Source organism: Mustela nigripes, chromosome 14 (genome assembly GCF_022355385.1).
Source record: "Mustela nigripes isolate SB6536 chromosome 14, MUSNIG.SB6536, whole genome shotgun sequence".
Lineage (NCBI taxonomy): Eukaryota > Metazoa > Chordata > Mammalia > Carnivora > Mustelidae > Mustela > Mustela nigripes.
In genome coordinates, this window is record NC_081570.1 from 5,708,970 (window position 1) to 5,735,575 (window position 26,606).

At 40.0% G+C, this 26,606-nt stretch overlaps 1 protein-coding gene across 3 annotated transcripts in view; it reads right to left on the reverse strand.

Annotated features, from left to right (window-relative positions):
* The window catches only part of RERE (arginine-glutamic acid dipeptide repeats), a 419,097-nt gene that overhangs the window by 197,971 nt on the left and 194,520 nt on the right, over nucleotides 1-26,606 (reverse strand). For 2 of the 3 annotated variants that reach the window (XM_059374869.1, XM_059374868.1), the window contains exon 4: nucleotides 18,153-18,278. The exons of the other annotated variant lie outside the window; for it this stretch is intronic. In XM_059374869.1, the coding sequence (XP_059230852.1) occupies nucleotides 18,153-18,278 (126 nt within the window). The remainder of the gene's footprint in view (nucleotides 1-18,152; nucleotides 18,279-26,606) is intronic. 3 annotated transcript variants of the gene reach the window in all.

The following is a 26,606-nucleotide window of genomic DNA, read 5'->3' on the forward strand; positions in this document are numbered from 1 at the left end:
TAAAGAACTGGGCAGCCTTTGTGAATCCGATTCTGTGCTGAATGGCTCTGAGGTTTCAGACCTGTCCAACTGGGGCAGAGATTGCTGGCTGCCTACCCTATTGCTGTTCTCCCATTTTCCTTAGTAACAGAACCCCTCCACTACTGGAACACAGACAAAACAACTGCAGCCCCCTAGAAAATCCATGTGAACTGAAGCTGCTAGATGGGGCTACTAGAGACGCGCTGGAATGGGCGGTCTTGGCTTCTGCCTGTATGCCCTCCTCCTTCAGCTGTCTAGCTGTGGCGAAGAACCACTTGCCCCCATCCACTCCAGAGCAGTGTTTTATACAACATAAATAAGATGCTGTAGCAATGTCAAACAGCTATAAAAAATCTCTAAATGGTTACTTTCCGTTTCTATACTTACCTCATCGTAGAATAGCAACAAATAGTTCATTCCCCGGGCCATCTGTGGCCACAAGGAAAGCCTGAGAATGGAAACCATGCAGTAAGGACAACGCAGCCGCAGGCAGGAAACAAGATGCCTGAGAAGCATGGTCCCTCTATCAACCCTGGATGGCGTACCCTTGAAGACACCTTGTTTTACATGAGAACACATACTTTTTACCACTATGATTTAGGCTTTTATTATATACAGCCAATCCTAATAATAACTAATGCTCCTACATTTGGAGGCCACTGTAAAATTTTCAAAGCACTCTATTACCTCTCTTTATTCTCATGAGAATAATCCTATAAGTAAGCAGGACAAGTATTACCTTGATATGACAGATAGATGGAAACTAATACCCTTAGAAGATTAAATAGCTCACTTAAAGTAACACAGCTGGGAAGTTTTGATAGCAAGAATTGAAAAAAGAAGCCAGCTGGCTACTTCTTCCATAACAGCAATCGAACTCTCAGTGAAGAGAAATTAGTTAATCCTTATCATAGTAAAATAAAACATAAATGATCACGAGTACTACACAAGGAGTTACATAATATATGTATGCCAATGGATATAAAGATATACCAGCTCAAAATAATAAGAGGAAAGAAAAAAGCAATTCTCCACTAACTCTTTTGTTTGGTCCACTAGTGAAGACAGAATTGGGATTTAATGATTGCAGTGAGAATGTACTACATTTTACAGTAGTTTAACAAAGCATTTGTGGAAAGGACACAAAGAGGCAGAACGTCCAGACAATTTTATAATAATTTAGCCAGAAATGCACCGACTAAACTAAGAGCAAATACAAATGATACATGCATTATCACATTAGTTTAGGATACTACATAAACACTCAAATCCTACTCTCAAGTAAAATCTGAAACATTAACACTCTATCTGGATACAAACAGGATCTGTCAATAAGTAACAATGCTTCCTTAAAAATTGTTTGGATAATATGGTCTTGTTAATAATAATAATGTCCTTTAATATAAAGGCTTCTAAGAACCACTGTCACTCTGATGAGTTCTGTACTGTTCTTTAAATGGTGAAGAAAGGCTGGCATGTGTCCAGCCCCACTCAGTTCCCACGATGCATCTGTGAGCAAAAGTCTATTATTAAAAAGCTGGTGATCAGCCATGTCATCTGTGACTATGGACTCATTTTTATTTGGGCAAATTTTCTTTGCTTATGTGGGTATCAAATGTTTTATTTCATCAGCAACAAACACTGAAGTATTTGCCCATATCAATACTTATCTGTTAAATACTAAATTAAATAGAAAAGTCATACTTTTCATTAAAAAGATTTTTCAAAGGCTATTCTGCTGTCCTGAATATTTTGTTGCAACATTAAAAAGAAAAAAAAAAAAAAAAAAAAGGACCCACATGGAAAATTAGGACCCAAACTTTAATGTTTTTATTTATTATGTACAATATTCTTTACAGGTATAAGCTGACTGCCAAAGAAAAAATAACCTAAAAAAAAAGCCATACATTTAATTCTTCCTATATGCAATATGCTTATTACCACCCACTGGCTGCAAAAAAAACACCTGTGTAGAAGTAATAATGTTACTAATCACCTACCTGAGCAGCAGCAAAAACTAAGATGGCACTTCTCAGGAAATTGTCAAGAACGAGCCTAAGTTTCCTAAATACCTTTGTGAACATATATGCAGTTATAGTTCATGAGATGTAAGATTAACCTGGAAAAAAGCTGACACACAAAGACAGAAACATCTCCAACCAGTACGCCAAAAACAAAGCAGTCTGTGACTCAAAAATCTAGTGAAACACACTGATATTTTTTTTTTTTAAAGATTTTATTTATTTATTTGACAGAGAGAAATGACAAGTAGATGGATAGGCAGGCAGAGAGAGAGAGAGAGAGAGAGAGGGAAGCAGGCTCCCTGCCGAGCAGAGAGCCCGACGCGGGACTCGATCCCAGGACCCTGAGATCATGACCTGAGCCAAAGGCAGCGGCTTAACCCACTGAGCCACCCAGGCGCCCCACACACTGATATTTTATCTCCCTTACAGGGAAAACTCAATTTGAATGATAAAACAAATTTCTCTAATGAATTAACCTCAAAGGTCTATGTATGATCTGGTGTGACCTATCTTTAGAAACAATGCTAATACAGAGTGTATGACTATGCCCCCCAAGATGACCTAAGAGAAATTCCAAGTTCAACACTCCTAAAGGTCAAAAGAATTATTAAACATGACAGATGCCCAGGGCATGCTCCAGTTAAAAGGGAACTTTCACTGGGTCTCACCTCTCACTGCTTCTTTTGGGAGCTAAAATAGCAAGTATTTAACCATTTCATTTGTACCAATGCTAATTTTTAAACAGACATTTGAATTTTCAAAGAAATTCATGTTGCTTCTCCCTAAACTAGATCTCTAAAATGATAACCCAAGCAATAAACCAACAGGAAGAAAAAATACATAGGACTAGAAAATTTGGTAAGAGTAAGAACCAATGTGTTCAGATCCCATGACTAAGAAGATGCAGATACAAAGGAATTGAGCCTGCAGGGTCCCTGCCCCACGTGTGCAGAGAGAGGAGCAGGATGTCCGAGTCGGATTCGAGGCAGAGTGAGAGGCTAAAGTGTACTTACGCATAACCTAATTTGACCTGAACAATAATCAAGTCTGTAAAGCGAGGGAGTTTCACTATAATTTTGTAAATAAACATCTCACTGGATTTTTTTTTTAATTGATTAATCCTTTTGACAGTTTTCTAGTCCATCTTCTAAAAGAACCCATTCCTCTGCTCAACAAACTGCCTGATACTCAGCGGTCAATGTTAGGTAATTCTATTTTCTCTGGCAATCAGAGGAAGGCATCATTTCATCCAAGGAGCAAGTTAACACCAGTGGTTGTCTAGGTTTCAGTCCTCCGCCCTTCTCCCCAAAATACAAAAGGGAAATACATCTCTTTCTTTCAGAAGAATTCCAAATGCATTCAAAGCAGCATCATGAAAGAAGTTGAAAACGGAGATTGTGTTCTCCACATTACTGTGACATTACACAAGTGTGCATTTTACAGACTCCTTCACCAGAATTATGAAATGTACAACCCATCAGCCTGCTGGAGTGCCACCTCTCTCTCGCTCCTGGACAGACCACTACCCACGTCCTTTACTTACCCTTTCAACCAAAAAGACTTGGAAAGGAAGGGCAAGCTACAAATCAGGCCGGGGGAACAGGAAACAAAGAGCACACAAGAGATCATCATTAACCATCTATAGGAACACAGGTGGGGCTCACAGGGCATTCCTGGCTCCCCGGCACATACAGAAGCAATGGAGCTGGCCAAGGGAGCTGGCTGCAATGTTTAGGAACAGGATCTCTCTCCCCAGAGATTCTCTGACACTGGAACCCAACCTGGGGTTCACTTCTCCCAGGTGAGCTCTCCCACACCAGAGTCTCTCCATGGCAGCCGTGCACCCATCATGGCTGGATTCCACGCACATAAGCTGCATCTCATACCGTTACTGAAGCTAGCCACAGTAGTTCACAAAGATCTCCCTCTCTTTCCGTCCTTATTCCATTTACTCTCCCCTCCACACTAGATAAAAAGGATTTTTCAATCATCAGCTTTCCAGGGAAGCAGAAATGTGATTTGACACTATTCTTTAGCCTCACCTCATGGTTCCACTACAGGGACCAATGTTTCTTAACACAGCTTTATCTAGCTAAGCATGCTCCTCCTGAGGCTGAGGCTGAACCAAAAAGATCTTTTAGAGGGGTGCCTGCATGACTCAGTGGGCTAAACGTCTGACTCTTGATTTGGGCTCCGGTCTTGATCTCCGGGTCATAAGATCGAGCCCCATGTCGGGCTCTGCACTGGACATGAAGTCTGCTTAAGATTCTCTCTTTCCTTCTCCCTCTGCCCCTCCCCACTCTAAAAAAATAATGAAATAAAAAATAAAATCTTTTCGAATCAGTACTGTCTCTACCACAGATTATATAAAAATACCACCAATCTTGAAACACTGAGAAGCAGAGTCTTATCTCTCCTCAGACAGACTGTAGAAGGGCAGAAGGCTTCAAACTTCATCCAGAAGATTCCAGCTGTGCCGGTCCAATGGACAAGTCAAATTTTGCTTCCACATGGCAATGCCTCCTGTATAACTCTTCCCAGGCCAATGGAGAATGGCAAAGCACTGACCGACCGCAAAGGCTCTTCCTCCTCTACGTTCCTTAGCCTTTTTATTATACTGGGATCACAGTGCTAGTTTTTTTTCCTCTCCTCCCTAAAGCTCATGAGATGAGGTTACTTTGCTTTTCAACTTGGCTGAAATCACATCAGCCAACAAATTAAATTAAAACCACTAAGGGACACACACACACACACACCCCCACACACACTATTAATAAAAATGAAGTCAACTTCTTAAAAAATTTTCCTCCTACGGGAAGACTATAAAACTCAGCATGCATTAACCAACATGACAGGCTGACGTAAAGTGCCAAATGCAGCTGATGTTTGCTAAGGGCATCACTAAAATAATCTGTTAACCACCCACCCCCAGCTACAAAAAAGAAAACAAACAAACAAAGAAAACAAGGTTTAAAAAGAATGAAAGAAAGCCTAACACTCTGTTTAGTAACTCCAAAAGATACAAAGCCACTTAGGCAAAAGTAAATCACACATCTATTCAAGAGCACTGCTAAATGGAAGGAATTATCCAAAGGCTCCACCGGCCGACTGAATAATTTTAATACAAAATGCCTAGCAAATCTTCCTATGCTGCCGACAAATCACCAGCTGAGGCAAATCCAAGATAATGAAACACTGTAAGAAGGGCTCTTTTTAATAATTTAGCCCATCAAGGAGTGAGTATCGATTCTTGTTTTCAGCTGAGGAGAGCGCGTTATCTTCAGCCTTACAGCTCAGTGACAACATCAGGGGATTTAATCACAGTGCCTTTCCTGCCATGCAATCCTTTAACTGTCACCTTGAATTCTTTGTCGTTCTTCATCCGTTTCTAGAGAAGCCCTGGTCTCATGGACGTGTCTTCCCTACTTAACCAACAGTAACCATAGCAGCATTTCAAGTTCTACAGATTAAACATATCTGTCAATTATCATTTGCCAGCTGCCTTTCTTTTAAGTAAGTGTAACAATGCATCAGTTATCTTTGTGCATTCCCATCTTGTTTGTTAACAAATCTGCTCAATTTCTTAGGAGCAGATTGACATTCAATCACTGTGGGGAGTGTGCCAATCTCTGGACATCTGTGGACATTTTCAATATATCCAAGCAGGCACTACTAACAAAGCAAAACTGTATAGGTATCGACCACCAATTCCCCATTCTAACAGGGAAGGTTACAAAGTCCCCGAACTTCCAAAAAAAAGTTTTTTAACCAAATAGTAAATTTAGTAGTAATATTAAGAGTATTTCTGAATCTTTATACACTAGAAATACATTTTTAAAAAAATGTTTAGACTGAAATCAAGCCAATGGTCTCTGATTCAAGTATAAATCAAACCGGCTTCATCCCTGACAGAATGTTCTGCACGCCAGTTACACTACACTAAAACTCCACTAATGTCATTCAATTTCCTTTCTGTTGTTGTAGACAATTAGCTCCACCCTCCCACCAAATGTGTGGGAGTAAGAAGCTGGGGTCAGCCACTTCTGCTGCTAATTTGCCTTTGGATGCAATTCCTAAACATCCCTCCGCAATCCTTTGGCTCAAGGCACCTTACTAATTAATCCCAAGGGTCTCTGGTCACCACACACACCTACTGCAGGACACCAAAGGCATTGTATAACTGCCTTTTAGTTCCTTCTGCTTTTCCATCCAAACTATAAATTGTTACAAGGCCTTGGGGCAGTGCAGCAGCGTTCTCCATTTGATTCCGGCATCACAGGCATCACAGAATCCTCACTTGTCAAGAGGCTGTAACCAAGGGCAGCCGCCTCATAACCAACAATACATCCCCCACTTTTCTGTTTTAAGATTACAGTGAGCTCCCCTCTAAGAGAGATTCAAAGGGCAAAGAAAACCAGCACTAGAGACCAAAACAGCAAATAAATGAAATAAAAAACATAATAAACCGGCTTCATATTGCGTTAGCTGAAAAAGGGATATGTGCATGTGTACAAGGTATATGCTGTTATGAGTTCCACAAGCCCCTGAGAATTCCAACAGGCATGGAAACAAATATTTAAAATAAAAAAATTTTTCCTGAGCCATATACTTATATCTAATCACTGAAACCGTCATCAGAAATCTCCTCTGGGTCCCACACCTCTCCCTTGTCAGTGCGAGGTAGAAAACAGGGTGGAAAAACACCTGTCACTTCCCTCCAAAAAACCCAATACACATGTACACTAGGTTTCCTGGCTGTTACTGGCTGATCTCCCCTCTTGACTGTATTAAATGGTTATGCTCTGCACTGATGGTCTCATTTGTCACATTTAACGTATTCCTTTAAAAATCAATCCTTTTTCACCTTATTCTTTCATAATATATATTTTTTTCCTGTCTTCTAAATGAAGAAAACCACCAATTCAATAAGGAGCAACTTCTCAGAGTCAGGAACTGTTCTATGCACTGCGGACAAGCAGCTAAAGAAGCACAGTTGTTTCATTTACTCTGGCCAGAAGGACAGACTGCAGTGGACCCTTGAACGACACAGGTTTACAGTGGTAGGCCCTCTTACATGTAGATCTGTCACATTAGAGTAATACAAAGGTATTCTTTCTTCCTCGTTTTTCTTAATAATATCTTCTTTGTTTCTACCTTACTTTACTTTAAGAATACAGTTCTTAGGGCTGCCTGAGTGGCTCAGGGGGTTAAGGCCTCTGCCTTCAGCTCAGGTCATGATCCCAGGGTCCTAGCCCCGCGCTTCCTCCTCTCTCCCTGCCTGCCTCTCTGACTACTTGGAATCTCTGTCAAATAAATAAATAAAATCTTAAAAAAAAATACAGTTCATAATTCGTTTAACATACAAAAGATATAATAAGCAACTATTCATGTCATCATTTAGGCTGTTAAAAGTTTTGGGGGAGCCAAAAGTTATACAGGGATTTTCTACTGTGGGGGGCGGAGAGGCGGGAGGAGGAGGTTAGTGCCCCTAAACCCCACACTCCTTAAGAATTAACTGTATATGGGGGCGCCTGCGTGGCTCAGTGGGTTAAACCCTTGGCCTTCGACTCAGGTCATGATCCCAGGGTCCTAGAATTGAGTCTCACATTTGGGGGAGGGGGGTCTCTGCTCAGCAGGGGGCCTGCTTCCCCCCCCCCCCGACTGTGATCTCTGTCTCTCAAATGAATAACTAAAATCTTAAAAAAAAAAAAAAAAAAAAGGATTAACTGTATATATACATGAAGTAGCCAGGGCACAACGTCAGGGGCACTGGCTGGCTGTCTCTCTTGGAGAGCAGCAAGAGATGGCAAAGCGGGAGAAGGAGAGGACTCATTTTTCTTTTCATTTCAATGTATATCCTAACTTTTTTTAATGTATTCATTTTCTTGGCTGTCTATTTTATAATTTTAATTAACAGAGTTTAGAAATACATGATTTAGTTCTGATTAAGTTTATATACAATCAAATAACTAAGTAGTATTACCATGGGTATCACAAAGTAAGTAAATCAGATAAACTGAACCTGCCACATATTAAGGCCACATAAGGGCAAAGTCACATCATGGCAAGCTACACTTAACACTTAAGGAGGCTTCTCAATTATTACAACAAAAATGAAAGAAAAGGAAGAGCTGAGTCATCCTGAGGAACCTGCTATTGTATCTAAACATGCTATACACCATACCCCAGCCCCTACTAATCTGGGCCCATAGGCAATCAGTAGCAAGTGGCTCTTCCATTTCAGCAAAACACAAATCACCCATTCTATTAAACTAATGTTGGTAGTTAGAATTTCATTTTTTTTTCTTTCGTTTTGTTTGAATTAATTTATAAACTGTCTCTTAAAGCTGTAGTAGGGATATAAATATGCAGATTATACCTAATTTGTATGCTGGAGAAGGCAAGACATTAAGTGATAAGGGAGAAGCACAAAAACAATTTTTCAAATGCGTAAGATGCTCAGGTTTGAGAAACATAAGATGTTCTGGGACTGATCTATCTCCTGCAAAGGACATGATCAAATCTGCATTTACAACAGTCACTGAGGCAGAAGGTAGACTCGCATTTCCTAAAGCTGGCTGCCCATCAGCATCTCCTGGGGAGTGCTTGGAAAAGCTATGGATTCCTGGGCCTTGCTCCAGAGCTACTAATATAATATTCTGGTTTTATAGTGAGGAAACTGAAGGGCAGAGAGATTAAGTAACTTGATCACTAGTAAATGCTGCCAACACGAACCAAATCAAGACCACAGTTTCAACAGTAAAAATGTGTATTTTTTTAACCACGTCCATGATCTATTACTTCCAGGCAGCTTTTCTCACCACTAGAGTGTAAAGAGGGGAAAAAAAAAAAAAAAAAAAAAACCCCAAATACCAGGTTTTTCCCCTTTTTTCCTTTAAAAAAAAAAAAAAAAAAACCACTGAAAATGTATATAGCCTCTGTTGCTAAAAATGAAATACCCTAAAGCCTCAAACAAGCTTTTCCATCACCTCACCCCTCTCTCTCCATTTCTTCCTTTCACTGTACACAAAAATACCACACTTGAATAAATGGTAGCTGAATGCTGATCTTTTTTTCAAAGGCAGAGCAATTTAGCCTGAGTTCAAAACAAAACAAAACAAAAAATCAGTGCCATTCCACAATCACCACAGTGACTCAGCAAAAATGATCACGGAGGGGGCGCCTGAGTGGCTCAGTGGGTTAAAGCCTCTGCCTTCGGCTCAGGTCATGATCCCAGAGTCCTGGGATCGAGCCCCACATCGGACTCTCTGCTCAGCGGGGAGCCTGCTTCCACCTCTCTCTCTGCCTACCTCTGCCTACTTGTGATCTCTCTCTCTCTGTCAAATAAATAAATAAAATATTTAAAAAAATGATCACGGAGGGCTAATATTAGTGGGTCAAATTTTGATGAAGCATAGGATACTTATATGGCCTCAAAGTTTCTCTCTACAAATTACTTACTAATTACGAAGGAAAAGTTAGTTACTTATCCAAATAATCAAAGTTAACATCACTAATAATGTGACAAAATGATATCATATTATCTCTAACATGGAGACCTCAGGACACAAAACCACTGACAGACATAGTCTGGCCTACGATGCATAACCTAAATCTAATATGCAAGAAACAGCAAACAACAAAAAAACCTGGACTGTACTCTTTAAAAACATGTCAATCCCATGAAAAAACGAAAAGGCTTAAGACACTGTTCCAGATTAAAGGAGAGTTAAGAGACACAGTAACTAGGTATCAGCATGATGCTGGTCTGGTTACTTGGCCCCAAATCAAAGTGCCATGGAAGGCACTACTGGGACACATGGCAAACAGTGGATGTCTACAGATTAGATTCGTATTGTTACACTGTGACATTTCCTGCTTTAGGTAACTCTGTGGTGGCTATATAAACAAACATCTTCTTACAAAACACACACTTAACTATTTAGAAGTAACGAGTCAAGACGTCTACACTTTACTCTCAGATTCAGAACAAAAACAGAGAGCCCAAAAATAGACCCAGATAAATACAATCAACTGACCTCTGACAGAGGAGCAAAGGCGATACTATGGAGTAAAGATAGTTTTTCAATGACTGGTGTTTGGACACCTACATGCAAAAACAAGAAAGAAATCCAGACACAGTCTTTACATCCTTCACAAAAATTGACCTGAAATGGATCACAGACCTGAAATGTAAAAATGCAATACTATAAAACCTCTAGAAGATAATGTAAGAAAAAAACTAGATGACCCTGAGTTTGGCAAGACTTTCTAAATTCAACACAAATCACATAATCCACGACAGAAAGAATTGATAAACTAGATTTCATTAAAATTGAAAACTGTTCTGCAAAAGACACTGCCAAGAAAAGACCTACAAAAGACACATCTGACAAAAGACTGCTGCCCAAAATTTGCAAAGAACCTTTAACACTCAACAATAAGAAAATAACCTGATTAATGACAGAACCAGAAACCTTAAAAGACACCTCAACAAAGAAGATATACAGATAGAATTGGGGTGTGGGGAGGAAAACTTCACATCAATGCTATAGAGAAATGCAAGTCAAAACCGCAATTAGATACCACTACAGACCTATCAGAACGGCCACAATCCAGAACACTACCACCACCAAATGTTGGCAAGGATGTGGAGCAAAAGGAACTCTTGACCACTGCTGGGAACGCAACATGATACTGCTACTCTGGCAAACAGTCTGATTGCTCCTTCAAAAACTAAACATACTCTTACCATACAATCCAGTACTCACACTCCTTGATATATAGCCAAAAGAATTAAAAACTTATATACACACAAAAACCTGCACATGGATGTTAGAGCAGCTTTATTCATAATTGCTAAAACTCAGAAGAATGAAGGTCTCTTTCAGTAGGCTAATGGATAAACTGTTGTATATTCAAATAATGAAATACTATTCAGCATGAAAAAGAAATAAATTTTGAGCCATGAAAACACATGGAGATGTAGGAGATATGGGAAATCACTCCACCTTCTGCTCAATTTTGTGGGGAACCTAAAACCATTCTAAAGACTAAAGCCTACTGGGCACCTGGGTGGCTCAGTGGGTTATGCGTCTGCCTTCGGCTCAGGTCATGACCCCAGGGTCCTGGAATTGAGCCCCGCTTCAGGTTCCCTGCTTCTCCCTCTCCACCGCTTGTACTCTCTTGCTCTCTCTCCCACTAAAATACATAAAACCTTAAAAAAAGAAGGGGAATGGGGCGCCTGGGTGGCTCAGTGGGTTAAGCCGCTGCCTTCGGCTCAGGTCATGATCTTGGGGTCCTGGGATCGAGTCCCACATCGGGCTCTCTGCTCGGCAGGGAGCCTGCTTCCTCCTCTCTCTCTGCCTGCCTCTCTGCCTGCCTCTCTGCCTACTTGTGATCTCTCTCTGTCAAATAAATAAAAAAAAACTTAAAAAAAAAAAAAAAAAAAAAAGAAGGGGAAAAAAAAAAGACTAAAAAGCCCATTAAAAAAAAAAAAAAAGAACAAACAAACAAGTACCTGATATTCAGTCTAATGACATAACATGAAATCAAAGACAAAACCAGAAAATGCTCACTTCGAGGCAGGAGTCAAAATAACTTAGTATAATAATTTCTACAAACCCTGAAAGAGACTGATTAACCTTAGTTTACCACTAAAACTTCACTCCAGTCCCTAAGAAAAATCCGGTACTCTACTGAAGGCCTTGATATTTACCAGAGCCGCTGTCACCAAAGTACTATCTGATATCCTAAAATGAGGGATAACGCTAACACTAAAAAAAAGTTAAGCTAAACAAAACTGCAAGTTCTATTTCCATGTGCTGATATTTCTTTGGCAATTTATATTAGTCAAATTAATTCTGGAAAACTTATAAAACCTGAGAACTCCACGTATTTGCTTAGATATTTTTCTAACAATATAAAACAGCTCCAGGAAGGCAAGGCTAAAAGATCAACAGTATCTGTAAGTAATAAAGGGTGATGTAGTAGCATCACTGAAAGAAAAGTAGCTCAGTGAAACCTACAAGGAATCCCTATCCCTCATATAGACCTATGATTACAAAAAGACTGCTTAAATAGTACGCAGTTTTATAAAACAATAAGGTTATTCAAATCTATGTTCTCTAAATGTGGCTTGATGCCCCTTTTGTTTAAAAAAAAAAAAAGAGCAGATGAACATGAAAGCCCTTAATAACAAATTAGCTGAAGTTAGCCTTTATGGGAGAATAGGATATGAAAACAACCAATCCAAGTGAAGGAATTTCTCTGGAAGCAGGTCATAATGCTCTCTATTACTAATACTGGTTGGCTGGGTATTTTAAGATTTTTTTTTTTTAAACCTGTTACATTAAAATTCAACAGCTATTAATCACCTTTCATTTAGGGTAGTTGGATTAATCCCAGCATTTGTATTAGCAATTTTTCTAAAAACTCCATTGTTTTAACACCTTTCACTACAATCAAATATAAAAGACAGTGGTTATTTTTGGTATTCTTTTTTTTAAAGATTTTATTTATTTATTTGAGAGAGCACAAGCTGGGGGACAGAGAGAGAGGGAGAAACAGGCTCCCCGCTGAGCAAGGAACCCAAGGTGGGACTCAATCCCAGGACCCTGGGATCACGACCTGAGCCAAATGCAGACAATCAATGGACTGAGCCATGCAGGTGCCCTTTTTTGGCATTCTTAATGTCAACTGGGGGAGCCAAGGAAATACTGAAAAAGCAGGATATCCTCAGAAACCCCTGCATATCAACACAAGCAACCAGATTAGAGTTCTCTACACAGAACTACAAAAGAAACATAATCAGCATTTAAAATGGCATTTTAACTTTATTTTTTTTTTATAGATTTTATTTATTTATTTGACAGACAGAGATCACAAGTAGGCAGAGAGAGGAGAAAGCAGGCTCCCTGCAGAGCAGAGAGGCTGATGTGGGGCTTCGATCCCAGGATCCTGGGACCATGACCTGAGCCAAAGGCAGAGGCCCCAACCCACTGAGCCACCCAGGTGCCCCTAAAATGGCATTTTATAATAAATGTTTCCTTTTAATTATTAGATGGTACTGAAGCCCCAAGTATGAAAAATACCAGTGTTAGAAATGATTCTTGAAAATGATAAGCGCCTTCCACAGTAAGAGGTACTACTGCCTTCCACAGTAAGAAATACTATCTTAACACTGGTATGAATTACAGTCACAAAAGTTTAAAGTAGATATTAAGCAAAGCATTCTTAGATTTTAAAGAAGTAAATGATGTATGGCATAGGCCCGCTACAAGACATCCTTTCAGAGTTGAGGTAGGTAGCAAGGAGCAGTGGAAAGAGCACTCACTGACCAGAGACACAGGAGACCAAGATTCGGCCTAAGCAGGGATCTGGGGAAAGCCACAGGGCCCTCGCTCCCTGCTCTGTGTTAGTGGAGCAGGCTTGGGCACTTCCGTGGAGCGGATTTACTCCAAGGGAAATGCAAAGCCCAATTTCTTACATGTATGAAGTTTTACCTAAAACACACACACACAGATGAACAAACACAACAGACTACAGGAATTATTTTTCAAATGTATGTAGATGTCATTAAGATAAATAAAAAGGAAACCCAAAGAGCAGCTGTTGGTTAATCATGCATTTTTAAACAAAGGGACACTAAAAAGATAATCACCACAAAAGCTAACGCAAAAACAAAATGAACTGCTACTAAGGGTTCTCACACCGTGCTTTTCCCACCAGTGTCCAGTCAGGGCGAGGGCCACCCTGGGACACTCTCAGTGGCAGAAGCCGTCTGCTCTACCAAGCAAGTGCGCAGCATGCAGCTCAGGAGGTCTTCAAGTAAAGTGAAGACAAAGGTGGCCTCGCTGCAGGGACCATCCAGGAAGTACAGAAGTCAGCTGTGAGAGCAGCAGAGACCACACAAGGGCCAAGGTGAGGTCCCGAGTTAAACCTCAGTCCTGACATTCACTCAAGGGGAAGTACAAAAGTCAGCTGTGAGAGCAGCAGAGACCACACAAGGGCCAAGGTGAGGTCCCGAGTTAAACTCAGTCCTGACATTCACTCAAGGCAAGATCTTATATAATTATAAACCTCAAATTTTCTCATCTGCAAAATGAAATAAATATCACAAATTAAACTATATGAAAAGAATAGCACAATGCCTAGACATAAAGTAAATGGTCAATGTTAGTTTACTTCCTTAACAAACAGCTAGCTGATTTGAGGTTTTAAATGACACACTGCAGACTTTATAGAGCCACAGTTTCTAATCTTAATTTAGAATTTTTTTTCAACATTTATAGGAATCTACTGATTAGCACCCGTGGTTGAAACAAATACTTTCTCCAGAAAAATTCACATACATATAAAACCCTGCAAGAATTTTAAGAAGTTCACAGACCCTGATAAACTCAGAGTCCTTCGGCCCTATGGACCTTAGAACAAGATTGTCTAGAATACTAATAAATTATTTAAAACATGAGCTGGTACAATGAAAAACTATAAGACAACAGATTACACTTACTGAATGCTTATTATATGCTTAATACCATGCTAAGCAATTCAATGAATTATTTCATTACACTTTGCAATAACCCTTGGGGTAGACAGTAGTGCTGTGCCCATTTTATAGGTGAGAAAACTAAGTGTCAAAAACATAATTAATATGTCCCCTGTTATAAAGGAACTCTAAAGAATGCACCAGAAACAAAACCAGTAGTTTAAAAAAAAAAAGACAGAAATAAAAGTTTGTTCCACTATTACAGTCCTGTTTTATTTATTTGTATTAGTCATTTAACAGCGATCTTAAACACGCAAAAAACATACAACTACACAATAAAAATACTAAACAAATTGGGGTGCCTGGGTGGCTCAGTGAGTTAAGCCTCTGCCTTTGGCTCAGGTCATGATCTTAGGGTCCTGGGATGGAGCCCCACACTGGGCTCTCTGTTCAACGGGGAGCCTGCTTCCTCCTCTCTCTCTCTGCCTGCCTCTCTGCCTACTTGTGATCTCTCTGTCAAATAAATAAATAAAAATCTTTTTAAAAAATACTAAACAAATTAGTCAAATCCTTCATCTCCTAGTGAGGAAGCAGTCAGATGCTGCCAACAAGAATTCCTGCCTGCAGAGCTGCATCCATGACACAGGAAATAAGTAAGCATCTTAAGTCTCCTTTAAATAGCTGTACTTTTCTACTTTGGATAGAATCTGTCCTTGCCTCTGAAACCATCCAATACTTGAGGGGGGGAGTGGTGCCTGGAGGGGATCATCTTTGCCCAGTCTAGGGAGGCTCTGGGAAATGTTTTCTCTGTCTTTCCACCTCCCTCACTACCCCTGAATTGCCAGCAAATACAGCACTTTTTGCTTTAAAAAACAAACAAACAAAAAAGCTAATAGATTCTCCGTAAGTAAAAAGGTTGCCTTTTTAAAAATATGAACAGGTAAGTTAAAATTTATAAGATTAAATCTGAGTTGAGATCATCATCAGTGTAGAAACACAGATCACATATACCTGAATATACATAGAAAGTTAAATTGTGACGCAGTTAGCACTACCCTATAAAAACTAAATTAACAAAAATAGTCTATTAGGGAAGACATCTGGTGTATAATGGCAAGAACTGTTAATGATATTGTCTGCAACCCTGTAATCAATTTTTTTCTGCCAGCAGCTCTCTCATTGCACTGTATTAGATCTGTGTGCCTGCAGAATTTATGAGAGCTCCACACATGGGGGGTAGCTTTGCCAACTGGATCTGATTCAGATCCAGCTCAAATGACTTTGGCAGCAAGAAGCGTTGTTAAAGAACAATCAATACAGTTTGGTTTATGCAGCATCATCTTGACTCAAAGATTTATTATCTTATTATAGAATCTTCTTAAACCTACATATGATGGTACCTAAATATGCCACCAATCATGAATTTACTTACCCCACTGAACACAATACTTTTTACTGCTATAAATAAATACATAAACAAACAAATACTGGTCATCACTAACGCTAATACAAAAAGTTTACTAAAAATCATTGTTATTATGAGCAGAATTTTAAGTCCATTCAACAAATCCTGATTAGTGAATACTGTGGTAAATGACAGTCTAACAATGACACCCACACTAAATGGAGAATAAAGTGAGAAAATACCAGCCTGAAAGATAAAATCATTTCTTAGAAACATACGGAAAACAATTGGTAAAGGCTTAAGTTTTTTAAGTAGGTGGTCAAGTTGGGACTCTGCTAATTTGTCCTTTATGATGTCAGTGCATCTCTCCGAAGATTAAAAATAGACTTTTATCCACTACATTGGGTCTTATCTTCCATTGTGAATGGTTATTATATCAAGAATTCCAAGGATTCCTCAGTGTGAACATTTTTTCTGGTCTAATTCTTGATAAATTACACCAGAAACTATTTGAACATGAAATTATTGTTGTGCTCGCTTCGGCAGCACATATACTAAAATTGAACATGAAATTATTGTTGTGATGATTATCCTAGCTTTGTTTACGATTACTAATATCCAACATCTCCATTGCCCTGGTCCTCTTCACTTTACACATGGGTGATAGCCCTCACCACCTAACTGGAGCTCCCACAGTCTGCCCTGGCTCCACTGTACTACCCAATCCATCTTCGTAAGCAGGCATTTGCAAATCAGCTTGCCTGGAATAAAAAAGCCTACAAAGGCTTCTCTTCTGCCTATCACATAAAATCTTCCCTGTTCTCACCTTTACAATGCTCTATGATCTGGCCCCACATTACATCCCACCTCTGTTCCCACAACTCACTAACCTGTGCTCTTCACAGACGTCCTGTGGTCATCTTCTCTCAATTCCCAGCTTCACCGGGCCCACTGCCTACGTGGCTTATAGCGACAAGCTGACTCGTACACCTGGAAGGCTCCTCCAGTCTGCCTGTCCACATGTTACAAACCTAGCTCCTCAAAACCTGCCTACCTTCCCAAAACTTTCCCAAGTGCAAGAGCCCATTTGCAGCACTCCCTTCTCCTACTCCCTGGTGTTATTTTGTAAATGAGTTGGATTTGAACCCCATAGTCAGGTTACATACAAAAGAGAAAGACAGGGGCGCCTGGGTGGCTCAGTGGGTTAAAGCCTCTGCCTTGGCTCAGGTCATGATCCTCGTGCGTCCTGGGCTTCCTGGGATCGGGCTCTCTGCTCAGCAGGGAGCCTGCTTCCTCCTCTCTCTCTGCCTGCCTCTCTGCTTACTTGTGGTCTCTGTCTGTCAAATAAATAAATAAAATCTTTAAAAAAAAAAAAAAAAAAAAAAAAAGAGAAAGACAGGTCCTCACCCTTCTTTCCCGGTTAACAGCAGTTAATCAGAATAATAAACACCTGTCTTTCAGGAAATGTTATCACTAAATCCTTACAAAGAGGGAAAAAAAGTAAGACAGGTGTATATAAAACTTTCATAAAAGGTGAGATACAACCCACACAAATAACCCACCGATCACTAACGCCAGGCCCTGTGTTCTGGGGACAGAACACCACAGACACTCTCCTGCGGCGTCTCACACACGTCATTACCACCAGGTACCAGAGACGTTACCAGGGCACAGCTGAGAGCACCAGATCTATGCCCTAACTCAAGACTCTGGAAGTGTTTAATTCTGTATCTGGCATTGCAGAAAAGCCTCACTACTCCTCAGCAATATTCTATAAAATATCACCTGAGAGGACAGCATCCAAAATAGTTTGGATTCGTGGGACTCATCTTTGGCCCTGAGTCCCAAAGATGCTGGGGAAGTGCGCATTCCACATTTGGACTCAAACTTACCCCCTTTTTTCCCCTTGCAGTTGCCAACATCCATACTCGCTGCTGATTGCCAGCTCCTGCTCCTTGCAGCGGCCCAGCATGCTCTCTGCTGGCACCCAAATACCCCACACCACCAAACCCCGCTGACTTCTGGAACTGTCCTAGAGGGGTAAGGCAAGTCCCGTATTTTGCTTCCTCTGTGCATGTACTTGTTACTCCTTTAAAAACACATACAATACAGCACATTTTTAAAGGGGCTCTGGGGAGGGAGGTAATATTCCTATTTTATACCCTATGGGATATAAAATATTGATAGCTTTTAAAAACGGGATTCTCCTTACCCCTACAGGCCCTCTCCCGGCTTCAGATAGATGTTGTGGTGGCTGTGATGCCACCGGCAGAGAGCATGCTGGGGGGTCACACAAAGCAGGAGTTGGAGATCTGCAGCAGGCCTGGGAGTTGTGGACCTAAAAAAGAAAAGAGCTTTCAGTTAGCATGCCCAACGTCCCCTCCGGCCCTGGTTACTAGGGGCACGCAGCACACAAGCAGGAATCCACACCACCTTTTAGCAGATGGCCTCTCAGAGAATTTATTCTACTGCTGAAGTTAGCCTTTGTGCGTCAATCAGAGCTGTTTCCTTGTTTCAGTAAGAACAAACCTATGACCCTTCTGGCTCCACAATGGAATCTGGGTCCTGATGAAAAGCAGTATGGTGTGTGCCCCCAAAATAACCAAGTTAAGATGCGACACAGTGCCAAAGCACAGTGACAATGGCATGCTTTGCTTAGATTAAAAACAAAAAAGCAACGGTGTCAGATAAACACAACTATAAAATGAACCACAAGTGGACAAACTGAGCTTTCAGAAGAGTTTCCAATGTGAGATGCTAGGGGCATAAGACAGATACTTAATAAGGAAATATTCAAGACATTAGCGGGTCAAAGAAAGACCTTATGATTCTCAAAGTCCTGGTTTAATTTTATAAAGCTAAAAGTAAAAGACAAAGGCTTAATACTAGAAGGAAAAAAGACACAATTCAAATGAGCTTTAATTTTCTCACAAACGCCCACCTGAACAAAACGTAAAGCTCAAGACAGGCATTATTTCTTTTAGGGGCAAAACCAGTCTGGTATGTATCACACGTCTATTTTATTTTTCTTTTAAACTTTAAAGACATTTAAAAGCAGCAGCCAATTATAGAGCAACTCCTGAAAGTCAGCACCGTCCTTGTGAGCATCAAAAAAAGACACCTCAAATAACAGTTGGAGCGTGTTCCCTTTCAAATATTCTAGAGAGTACATAACACTTCCCAAAAACTAATCAATCCAATTTTGTGTGGTTTTAAATGAACTAAAAAAACTCCATAAAATCAGATACTTATATAAGAATCTCTGCTCTTAAAGGTGTTTAAAACTGACAGATAAACTTTTTGATATTAAACCATTTTTAGGGAGCCTTATTACATTCAATTCTTTAGAATCACTAACAACCTCCTGTGATCCAAGATTTTCATATCCTCCATTAATGACCTGTTTTCCTCTGTCTCCTTGAAAACAAACAAGAACATGAATCCCGGGAAAATAAGCCAATACCGGGAACGTGTTCGTCATGACGGTTTGCTTTCCTTTTGGCCCAGCTCGCGCTCCAGAGTACACCGGGCACCGCACAGGACACTCCCGCGAGTCAGGCTCCGGCTCCCACGGCCTCACGGGATGAAGCCAACATCGTTGGCGACATGACCTTCCCTACCACATCCCCCCTCCTCCCCATACCCGCTCTGCAGACAGATCAAAAGTTCCGCTGTGTATCCGAATGTACAATATACTCAGTACTTTGTACCATCCAATAAAAACGAATTGCTCGTTAACCGTTGGCACTAGAATTCATTAATCAATCAGATCGTGCAAATCCTTATTCATTCAAATTCAGAGTTTTAAACCAAGTCGACACCTAGTAAGGCATTTCAAAGCACCTTGGCATTATTTTAAATATGTGAAAGTTCAAATAATTATTAAAACATTTTAAATATTAAAAAATACATTTTAAAGCATATCACTGTTCTTATTTACGAATCAGAAAACATAGACAGTATCTGTTTCCCTGATTTTCTTCCGTTCTTCTAATGGGTTTTACTTGTCCAGTTCTAAGGAATCACGTTTGAATAGTAAGACTTGACCAATACTCTTGCACAGCAGCTCTCTGCAATATCAAATTATCTCGAACTTTCTTAGGCTCCTTTTTAAGAAAAGATGAGACTGCCTAAAGTTTTCCACATTGAAAACATTTCACATAGAACATTAAACATTTTTAGATACATATTTTATAGAATAGTAAAATTAAAACTCTTTTCTTAGTTCTAAAATCCAAATAAACCAGGAGAAAATGAATTACCCAACTTTACAATAATTGTGAACCATTAAAACTTTAAATCCCATGTATCCTATAATGACTGTCGGTCATGAGTGAAAACAGCCTGCCGAGAAGCTGAGAAAATGGGGCCAATAAAGTGCTATGAGATTATTTATTCCCAAAGCCTCACTGTGATTTTCACTTATGTGAATACTATCCCCTCCATTCATAAGCTGACATTCATATCCTGCAAAAAGGTGATGGTGATTCAAAGTAACTTTCAACAAGATTACCCCATAATTGCCAGGAGAAATATCTAACAACATTTTGTCCATTAAACTTGGGGCTAAGGATTTCATCCCCCCTCTTGCTTCTTAAAGGATTAAATAAAATTTTAAGCCTCATATTTACATGTGAAAAGGACATTTGGTCTCACCACATATATTTATTATTCCTGGCTTACTCCAAACAAACAGCGGGGAGTAAGTCCAATACCCCTTTATAGTTTATTATAATGCTTATAGATAGCAACTAAGCAACCATGGCCTTTACTTTAAACAAAAGGAGAAAAAAGGTGTGGCCTTCAGAAGCACCAAATCAAGAATGTGTACCTTTTCTTGACTTAGAAATCACCATGTAAGAAGAGTGGGGCCACACTGACGTACTCACTCCTAACACGTGAGAACAGCTAAACTAGTGAACAGGAACAACTCCTCTGAAAGAATTATTTCAACTGTACCTTCCACTATGTCTCTAAGTAATATTTAATTCTTCACTCTACAAACTAAAAACAGTTGATAATTTCATGGGTCTCACTTCATTATCCAACACTACCCTCCAAGTCACAAAAGCTGTGTGTGGGTGGTACTGACCTTTTCCTAGGAAATGAACTAGAAGGAGAAAAGGGAAGTATGGAGAAAAAGGTTCAGTTCTGCAGGCCTAACTTGAGAGACTATCAGGAAGAGAAAAATAGCCACTTTTTATACAAAAATGAACCATCACACCATAAGGCATTTTTCCTATCCACTGGCCTTCTCAGGAATGTTTATCTATAAACTAAGCCCTCATTTGTCTTTGCTAAAAGTCAGTAATATCAAAAATTCAAAATAGATTATGATGCCTAAAAAATATTATGACTTTGGCATTACTCATGTAAATTTCCTTAAGAAAATAAGAAATTGAGTTTTAACATATTTTAAGAATAAATTATTTAAAAATACAAAATACAGGGCACCTGGGTGGCTCAGTGAGTTAAAGCCTCTGCCTTCAGCTCAGGTTATGATCACAGGGTCTTGGAATCAAGCCCCGAATCGGGCTCTGTGCTCAGCAGGGAGCCTGCTTCGTCCTCCCTCTCTGCCTACCTCTCTGCCTACTTGTGATCTTGGTCTGTCAAATAAGTAAATAAAATCTTTTTAAAAATAAATCAATAAAATACTACCCACTGCAGGCTACCAAAATACTACGTATTGTAAACTAAAGGTAAAGAAACAGGTCTTGGGGCCCCTGGGTGGCTCAGTGGGTTAAAGCCTCTGCCTTCGGCTCAGGTCATGATCCCAGGGTCCTGGGATCAAGCTCCGCATTGGGCTCTCTGCTCATCAGGGAGCCTGCTTCCTCCTCTCTCTCTGCCTGCCTCTCTGCCCCCTTGTGATTTCTGTCAAATAAATAAATTAAAAAAAAAAAGAAAAGAAAAGAAACAGGTCTTTTTGGTTTGCTTAATAAACAGAAGGTAAATTTGTAGTTAATGCATCGTATCAAATTACTACTAAAGTTCTTCTAAAACTTCATGCAGTGAATTTTTTCCACTTAAATGTAATAAACATTTATTGTGGATGTTATATGGGCCAGACAATGAGCTGAGCACACAGTATAAATCAATGAGTAACACAGGCATAGTGTCTGCCCCTACAAAAACTTAGATCTAGAGCACCAATGAAACATCAACCTTCCTACCATGTCATTCCATGGCCCAGGCACTATCACCCACTTTGTAGGCTTGATCTTTTCATCTAAAAACCGCCTACCTGCAAGGTAGGTTTACTTATATCCTAGCCTCATCTGTAAATAAAATGTTAGGAGAGCAACTCAAGAACAGAGCAGCTGATGTCAAAGTCAAGCTCCCAACACATGCACTCTATACCCTACCATCTCTCCTCTCAGTCCCCGAGTAACATCTCAAATTCTGAAAGAGCCATACTCACGCTAATGTAGACCTCCTGTCCCATCCCCAGGAAAGTTAATACAAGATTTACCTAAAATGAATGCCCACTTCCTGAATGTCTATACAACATATATTCTGTGCTGAATGGTCACAGCAGCCAAGGCAGGATTAAATAATTGCAGCATGTGATACCGGAATGATAATTAACTCGTGTGTACACACAGAAGTGTGTACACAGTGCATATTAACAAACTATCCCATATCCCCTAGTGTTATCTATATAAAGGTCTCTAACCAAAAATGAGAAGATAAAATTACTTATCCTCAGTAAGTTTTCACTTTAAAGATGGAAGAGCACCTTCTTGCTTTTAATCTACTTTCAGAGAAACTTGATTTGGGGGAGAGGGGACAACATCAGCGGCGCACGGAAGCTGCAAGGGAGCTAATTTCTCTGCAGCCTCTCTCTGTTGTACTGTGGCAATCAACTTTTGGGGTAGGGTTATAGATGCAGACCGGGAATCCAAAATTCCAAAATGTTCCTCCCTTGGCTGCTCACATTTGGCAATGAAACCAAGAGGGAGATGGTGTTCAATCTTGAATAACATGGCCCCCATGTTCACAGCAGTACTAGAGATGTGCCTCTGTCAAGGTAACTAGTGGTACTATGCAGTCTCAGCTACCCCACATTCACAACCAACACTTAACAATGTATACTGTCAGGGACATAAATGATACAAAAGCACAGTCATCCATGCAGAGTCCTAACAACTCACTGAGCCCTGAACAGTCAACTAAAATACCATAATATCCGTAATGATATATCCCCAACTTCAGGGAATCTCTAAGATCAGGTTTAGTTTTAACCACAACTTTTCCACTTTTAATAAACCAAACTGGAGCCAAGATGAATGGTATTTGCTCAAAATAATATTTGTAATAATTACATACCCAACCTACAAATTCATTTCATGCAACAGTTAAAGAATCAATAACTATATAACTCTAGGACCAAAATCTTATTTTTTTTCTATTGTATGAATGATTGGGAATCCACAAAGAATGCCCATGTAGAATATTAAAAGGAAGGGCGTCAATTACTTATCTGTGACTGAAGAATTAGATATGAAGTACTACTACCAGAGCCAAACAAGGTACTCCTCGGTGTTTTACTGCATGAAAATCACTAAACAATCTTGCAAAAAGCATTTTCAGAGTTTACGATTATGTCCAGAGAGCAAATTCACTCCATTATATGCTGAAGGCCTAGATTTCTATAAAAATGGAAGTTTACTGATATTTTACAGTAAAAGCAAGAAAGAAATCTTTCTTTTGGGACAAAAGGTGAATGGCTTCCTTCACATTGATCCTACTCAGAGTGTTCTCCAAAGAGAATGGACAGACATCCAGTAATGCCACAGATGTCTGTCCCATTAGAAACTAAGGTCACTGAGGGAAGGAACTTTACCCTGCAGACTTCAGGTTCTTCCAAGGTGCTGTACCCAACAAAGCACACAGAGTAGGCTTTTGTTAAATGCTTACAGAATACGCTGATTAGGGGTGCCTGGGTGGCTCAGTGGGTTAAGCCTCTGCCTGATTCAGCTCAGGTCATGGTCTCAGGATCCTGGGATCGAGGCAGGCCTGCATCCGGCTCTCTGCTCAGTGGGGAGCCTGCCTCCCCCTCTCGCTTTGCCTGCCTCTCTCTGTGTCAAATAAATAAATAAAATATTAAAAAAAAAAAAAAACAGAAAAAGACAATGATTACCACCAAAAACATTCCTCACTGCACTCAGGAATATATTGCTCCTTGGTGATACAGTGATTCCGACTCACTCAGAAAGAGGACTCCGAAAGTAAATTAAGTCACACCACACACTGATCTGGGAAAGCTAAGGGAGAGCAGCAGAGAAAACGGTTGAAGACATTATATGAGCCCCTTTCAGTTAATTAATGGAGATCCACTCAAGCTGGCCCAAGAAGAGAGGCCTTTCCTGAGCAGAAACAAGGATAATCCAAGAATCCCAAGGGAAGAAGCATTAACACAGCAGGCTCCCGAGAGCTCAGGGAGAAGGCATGCCCTCATTCCTGCTGGCCTTCTACTGCTCTCTGCACAGATGCTCTGATCCTCTGCTCTTCCTGGCTTCCTGCCCTGTAACGCCAGCTTGCCTGTGACCTGTTTACACTTGCCAACGCTCTCTGCACTGAGGCTGAGGCGACCCTTGATTCATCCTTCCGGCTTTCCCCCTCAGCTAACTGCTTCATTCTCTCAGTTCTCTTTTCAAGAAAAGCCACAAAGATCAGAGATGGCCATTCCATATTACTACTCTTTCAAAAAGATAAAGATTTTGCCGGCTGCCTTATTATTTAGTTCAGAAGCCTAAGGTACAAAGCTGCCTTATTTAATTGACGATCCCTCCTTATTCCTACTCCCAAGCATACACTATCCATAATCCCACCTCACCTCTCCTGTCTCTTGAACCCCTGCTTTGACTACCTGTGCCATAGATACTTCTGTCATCGTAGTCAAACAAATCCAGTTTGGTCTCCTAGTCTGTAAAAAGCCTGATGAAATTAACACTCCCTAAAAGGATGAAAGCTTCCTAACAGAACATATAATTTGCTTCCTGTGAAAATGCTACTTTCAAAAGCAGCCTCTGCTCTGCCAGGAGCTCAGTCACTTTGCTCCACCACAGCTTCTGCCTATGCCTGTGAAAGTGCGGGCTCTAAACACATCTACCCATGTACGGTGACTGTGACCTTACATATTTCGATGGTTAAATGTTAACAAAGCAGAAGCCCTGGATCCCATTCCCACAGGCAAGATGACCCAATAAACTATCATCCACAACAAGGATAACTTTGAAAGCAAAAGGGGACACTGTGTAACAGTTTGCCAGGTTTAGTATAATCCTGCACACACAGACAACTATATTCCAAATCACGGACTCTGACTCTATGGAATGTACATAGTAGCAGAGCCCAGAAGACAACCCAGGTTCCCACATAAAATCCGAAGACCCTTCTTATCTCTCATGGAACTAGTTCCTGAAATGTTACCCAGGGTCCTCAGTTCAACAAATTGGCATTATGCTAGTTTGGGTTACTGGTCATAGATGTTTCCTTAATGCCCGCTTCTCAATTCCTTAACTTCCATCGTGTCTAACACTGTAATCTTACTTAATATGCACCATAAGGGCATTTGCCCAGTTTTTACAGTCCCAAATATACCATATGTTCAAAAACTCACCAAGGTAAGGGGTCATTCTAATTCATGGTGTAAACAAAGGAACACAGCTCTCCGTTACAACCCCAAACCAAAAAAGCTTAAAAAGATATATAATTAGTCAACAACATTTCAAAGCTATTGGGTTTTTGTTTTCTACTGCTCCACTTGCCATGCATGGTATCTGCTGTGGGCAAAACCAACTCCAATTTCTTCTTTTTTAAATTCTTGCAGAGAAACTAAGTATATTTCCTTCTGTTCATCTTTTCCCCTTATAGCCTGGGTATGCTGAAGGGAAAAAAAGCTATGATTGTTCTCATCTATTAAGCTATCTTTTCTTAAGTAAAAATGCAATCAAGAAAAGAAGAAAGTGGGTATCCAGACAATAACTGCATTCTTTCTTCAGTAAATATTCTTACACAATAACTACAAGCATGTGCTGAATACAGAACTCAACAAAAACAAGAGACACAGCAGTGTGCAACTTACATACCATGCCCACTCCCCACACTGTATTTGCAGACAGCTTTAATGTGTTGTACCAGACCAATACTGACAACAGAAGCTTCAGCTTTTATTGCTGTTAATACACTGAGCAATTACTGTAACTCAGCAGGAACCTCTGCCCCAAACAGCAACTATCACATTGTAATCAGCATTTCATAAGAGAAGCTGTTCAAACATGAAGGTACCTGCTAATGTGCTAAAATTGTACAAAAAGGGGTCTGAATCTAATAGGTTTAAAAAAAAAATCTTTGCAATTTTATTTCACAACTATATCTTTTCCATGGTGCACTGGTATTATGTTTGGTTTAAAAAAAAAAAAAAACCACACACACAAAAAGGATAAGCAGGGACAGAGAAGTAGCAGTTCTGCAAGCAAAAGAAAATTCATCAGGAAGCAAAACCACTGCCCAGATTTTGAGATGTCAGTGCAGCATCTGCAAAAAAACATCTTTGGAAAAAAATATTTAATAAATAGCAAAGACCTCTAAAAATGGCAAAACTTCATGTTGACATAAAATGGGAACAGAAAGCATTTGATATACAAAATTACACTGCAAGACC